General features: G+C 38.4%; 2 protein-coding genes across 2 annotated transcripts in view; one reads left to right on the top strand and one right to left on the bottom strand.

Moving 5' to 3' along the window:
• Window positions 1-2,604, top strand: part of LOC118741099 (KIF-binding protein) — a gene marked incomplete in the record, with an annotated part of 103,827 nt that extends 101,223 nt beyond the window's left edge. Inside the window, 2 exon segments of the mRNA XM_036472933.1 lie at window positions 852-1,293; window positions 1,361-2,604. Coding sequence (XP_036328826.1) covers window positions 852-1,293; window positions 1,361-2,160 — 1,242 coding nt within the window.
• Window positions 2,605-3,726: 1,122 nt separating this feature from the next.
• Window positions 3,727-5,655, bottom strand: part of LOC118742032 (cilia- and flagella-associated protein 44) — a 20,349-nt gene continuing 18,420 nt past the window's right edge. The window contains exon 25 of the mRNA XM_036473999.1: window positions 3,727-4,639. Within this exon, the coding sequence (XP_036329892.1) occupies window positions 3,758-4,639 (882 nt within the window). The 3' untranslated portion in view covers window positions 3,727-3,757. The remainder of the gene's footprint in view (window positions 4,640-5,655) is intronic.

Here is a 5,655-nt window from a genome sequence, read left to right as displayed (position 1 = left end):
AAAAAAAACTTTCTTTAAGTTTATTTTGCTTGTTGGGTTTATTCTATGCACAGATATAGTAAATTTTATTTTTGTAATAAAGCGTGAACTGTTGTCTACAAGTGTTTGTAAAAGGTTTTTGATTCGATTCACGCGTTTGGGCACAGCAACCCAAAATCTTTGTACAAATTCATAAAGAGTACCCGAAAATTTGGCGGATACAAGTTTTTACGCGGCAAACGATGAGTTGTATCATGCACTAAATTTTTTTAGCCCCACTTATAGCATGCGATTTATTCGCTTGACATTTGCGCTCAAAAGCATTTTGTCTCACACGAATCACCCTATGTGCGACCGCCTGTTCATTGACATTTGTCGGCAAACAAATTAAAGAAAAATCCAATTTCTCATTGTTCGTGTACGTGCGTGTGGAAAATTTGTGAAAATTGTGATTGCGAAAGAAATATTGAAGGATTATAAGGAAGTCTATGAAAAGGCTATCAAATATGTAAACGAGGAAAGTAAAATTGATCCGCCTACAGATCCATTTCGTTCACACTATGCTGCCCGCGAGCTATTGCTGCAGATGAAGGAAAATCTTAAAAATTCACTAGCTTCAATTGTCACTGAAGAAATTTCAACCGGGGTGCTGCTACAGGAGTGTCTAGATTTGGTGGAGCCACACAAAATGAAACCTGAGGCTATTATTCCATATGTGGGTGCTCTCAATGAAATAGGCGTATTGCAAGCAAATCGTTCGGAATATAAACTGGCATTCGACACGCTAATCAAATCTGAACAAGCATATAGAGTTCTTGAATACCTGTGCCAAAGCTGTGTGTATTACTGATATATTTGGCACACCCGATAAGGTGGAAGAGGGCAAAGGAACCAAAGAACTTGAAGGCCTTTACACTTTGTGTACATTTTACTTGGCACAGGTATATGGGCATTTGGGTGAACTGGAGAAGTCTGCAAAATATTGCCATATGACGCTGCGCCGCCAATTGGATGCCAACTCTTACGAACCCATTGATTTTGCGTTGAATGCGGCTACGTTATCACAGTATTTTATAGGTGAAAATATGTTTAAAGAGGCGCGGCATCACTTGGCTGCAGCTACCCATATTATGGCTGAACACGAGGCCAATATGTTGACGCCAGAGTTGACTGAGGAACAGCGCGCTGACGTAACAGAAACATTTAAGCATAGGTATGCAGATGTAGCGCGCTGTTGGTCTAAATATGGGTTGGCGTTATTAAGTGCTTCGAAAGAACGTTTGTATAACGACGACGACGAAAAGGTGACTAAAGGTAGGATAATTTCCCTTTTGTACTTACCAAGTTATTAAAAATTTTGTTGTTTCCTTTTTGCTTGCAGATGTAAAACGCCTGACCGTTGATCCAAATGCGTACCGCTTTCCCGGACTGAAAATTGACCTTTATGAAGATCGCGTAACTGCAGATTATTGTTTGACTTTTGACGACGCGAAACCTGTATATCATTTCGTTATTGACTGGCTAGACCAGGCAAAAGAGTACTATAAACCAGATATTGAAGCGACGGAGTATGCCAAAATTATTAAGGATTACGCAGAATTGTATCAGCATATTGCTTTCTTCGAAGAGGACCCAGTTAACCAAGCAAAAATGCAAAAACGTCGCGCGAAATACTATGAAGATTTACTTGAACTCCTCAATCCAGTCTTCTATATGGGTATCTGTCGCGAATGTTGGTATGGCGCCGGGCTCTCCTATTGTGCCATTTTAGATATTAAATTAGATGCACTAAAAGAACGTCGTACCCCACAGCCACAAGATTTACAAAAGATAAATCAAACCTGCCAAAAAGCAATACAAAATTTCCAAGAATTTGTAAAATCGTACACGGACAAAGATAGTGACACGATCAAAGCCAGTGCTGACGCGGAGGAGCAACGCAACGTGCTCTATGCCTACTTTCATTTGGGACGCTTACATTTCAAAATGATAACACCCGATCTAAACTTGCAACTTGAGAATATGAATAATAGCCTCAAGTATTATAAACTTTTTACGGATGAATGTGCAGCCCGCAAAGAGATTGCCGAAACGCTGAACGCCGAAGTGGGCGTTTGCCGTGAAATGGTTAATTTGTTGCCGCTGAAAATTGCCAATATAAAAAAACGTTTGCCAAAGTAGATGCACCACATCCACCACATGTATCACATGCGACATTTATTTATTTATTGCATTTAAATTTTAGTTGAAATTGATTGAGGATTGAGACATTTTAATGTGATAACTTGTGTAAAAGTGATTCAGGCGACGGTGCTATTTTGGTACCTCCATGGTTTGCTTCTGCTTGAGAAAAGTAAGTTCGGAACTGTCCAATAGAATGCAATAATTTAAAATGAACGCTTAGGGACAAATACATACAATGTAGCTAAATACGTTGCCAATTTGGTTAATAATTAAATGAATTTTAGAATTGCAATAATAAATACAGGTGGATGGTTTTTCAAATCAATATGTAATTCGACCGTCTAAGGGCTGTGCACAAACATTCTCTATATGTATGTACGGTGACCAGATTTCTGTGGACCAAAATCGGGACATTTCTAAAGCATCGAATCCGAGCATACAATTTTATTTTTAGAATAAAAAGACATAATATCCTTTAATACAGTTTTATTTAAGACAAAACAAAGAAAACAACTTGCATATATGTTTTAGCAAGTTTTGGCTACTTTTCTATGTTTAAAAAATATTGATGACCTTTTTATGAAAATATTGCTTACTAATATCTAAAAAAAAAAAAATCTGTATATCAAGATTTCAAACTTTGTAGAACATTTACAAAAATTCGACGAATTTTGACAAATGTTGGTCGAAATTTTAAACTTTTTAATCAGATTTTTAGAATTTTTTGAGCGTGCAGTTTTGTAGCCAATCAAATTTTAGTACATATAACAAAGTGCAAGTTCGAAGTAGCTTAGACTTGCTGGCAATTTTTTGTTCGCGCATTTTCGTCCATACAAAGTGTGTGCGACAATTTTTTTGTATGGGGGAAAATGGTCAACATCTTCCACAAAAAAATTTATATTTTTAAATTCGCACTTCGTTTTACTAGAATTGAATGGGCTACAAAACTGCATACTCTGAAGCTTTCTAAGAAATATATTAAAAAAGCTAAAAATTTTGATAAAACTTTAGTCGAATTTCGCTAATTTTTGTACAAAGTTTTATTTAAATGGTTTTTGTTATATAACGAGCTAGACTTTCATAAAAAATAATAAACATTAAATAATCAAAAGGGGAATGGCCAAGAAATGCTAAAATGTCTCTTCCCTATTTCTATTTTCGCCAATGTATCAAGAGCTTATATTTTATTATAATTTCACTAAATTCAGGATAGAATCGCTTCATTAAAAAAAAAAAAAAAAAAATTATAAAAACCTTATAAAAATGTTCGACAGAAATGATGACAGCAATATAGCGAGAGTAGCAGGTACATCGGTACTGTCCCGCCAAAATCGGTACGAATGGTCACCGTATCTATATGTATTTCCGAACCTTCTAGTCATAATCTATCCACAATAACGAATATAAAAATAAGTTTCCTTAACTATTACTTATAATAACTAATCCCGTTCATGCCTTATGCAAGAGTCGTAACTATTATACAATTTAAAACAAAAATAAAAATTTAAATTAGCATAAAATTTCTCATAAGTTTGGAAGAAAAAAAGGCTTCGGTTTTATTTCAATAAAAAAGTAAAATAAATTTTAATTCACATCACAACGAAGCAAACTTGTTCTTTTGTGCAGTCGTAACTCTTTCTTTCGATCCCAACGAGCATTTAATTGTTATCGCTCCCGCCTTATGAATCTTCAATTCCTTATACAGATTCTCAGCTAGACGTCTTATCGGCATAGCTGTAATGCCGTCCAGCAGATTTTCGCGCGCATACTTCACCGTCTTGTCCACAATGTCATCAACATTTATACAACGCGGATCTATATGCGTATCATCTTCCAACAGCTGCATAAGTAAGCGCGTAGTTTTCTCGCTTTTAAATTCCTCCAATGGCAAGAGCTCAATAAGCTGCTCGAATAGATGCAACAATATGAATTGTGTTCTATTCAGCACAGCATTCGAGTGTTCCAAAGTCGTCAGCACATTCTGATAGATGCCGCTAATCAATTCCTCTGTATTCACTTCAGACGACTGGTAATCGTATGCGTTCAGCACATCACGAAACATTTTCGCTAAATTATCCTTGGACATATGCAGCAGATACTTTTTCGGCATCATCGATTCCAGCGCTTGCGTTATACAATCCAATATGCCATCGGTTATGTTGCCTTCGAAGGTGTAGGCAGCTTGGGCCAGATAGCGTGTGGCCTTCTTCGCATTCTTACGTATATTATCGGCGGTGGCGTGCCGATTGAACCACTGTGCGAAATATTTTTGTACAACTTTCTTGATGCGATCGATAGTAAACTGATCTGGTTCGATGCGTTGCATAAAAGCTTCGGGTGCTAATATTTTGGGGCAGTTAACATCATCATCATCCACTTCAACGGTCTTTTCAATTTTATCTTCCTGGACGACTTCGTGAAATAGTTGCAGTGGTTTGGATTTCAAGCGTAATGTGCAAATTTCACGCTCCAGGCACTGCGAATGTTTGGGGCGAGGGGGAAGTAATAAAAAATATGAATGCAGTAATTTAAAAATACATAAATAGGTAGTACACATAGAATCTACATAGCCCTCTAGTTCCTTACGATCTTCTTAGTATGTGTTCACCAAAAAAAGGGCAAAGTGGAAGAGTGCACCAGGGGTCACTATTACCAACAGACGTCCAACGAACGCAATTCGCGCCGGCTCATTAACTCAATAGCCGCTCGCTTCATTTCCCTGCCGGACCATACCAGTATCTAAGACCTTCGTCTACAAAACTCCTACTTAGAGATTATTAATGAGCATAAGCAAAAAAAGGGTATAGAACATTTAGAGTCAAGCAACCACCAAGCCAAAGCCAGCATGATATGGGTGAATGTGAAGTTCTTGTCCTACCCAAAGAAGCACAATGGCCATGAACCTATCATCTTCGGCATCAAAACAAACTCGTACCCTAGGAAGCTCTCGCGAGCTTTCTTCGACATTTTATTTAGCATCCAGACAACGCCGAAGGTGTCCATCCGAATCATTCCTCACCAATATTCACACACGTGGAAGTACAGACAGCCAAAAGTAAATCATAATCGTCTAAATCCATCAGCGGCACCTAGGACAAAGGCAAATAAACGTTGTTCGCAACATACAAGGCAAAACACGGCACTCCGGACACCCGAACAGACGTCTACTTGCGGCTGAGCCCTCGCCAAGGCATGTCAGAAGACATCTTTGCAAACTTACAGACGAGGTGCAGAGGTTCATAAAACAGCCACTGACCGCGACAGCGTACCGATTGGTATCGCCGATCTAAACGGGGTTAGGTCGCTAAAACAACAACAACTGCGTACCGACAGGCCATAAACGGCATTCATGGGGAATGGGTATTAACTCTTACCAACTCCGCACCTGTGAATGCCGTTTTAGGAATGCAACCACCCGATGTGATCGAGAACAACGTTTAAGAGATTTCGCCGACCTAAACAGGGTTAGATCGCCGAAACAACAGCCCTAGG

Source organism: Rhagoletis pomonella, unplaced genomic scaffold (assembly GCF_013731165.1).
Source record: "Rhagoletis pomonella isolate Grant_MI unplaced genomic scaffold, Rhpom_1.0 Rhpom_scaffold_00006, whole genome shotgun sequence".
NCBI lineage: Eukaryota > Metazoa > Arthropoda > Insecta > Diptera > Tephritidae > Rhagoletis > Rhagoletis pomonella.
The sequence above is the reverse complement of the archived record's forward strand: the minus strand, read 5'-3'. Positions and strand labels throughout refer to the sequence as shown.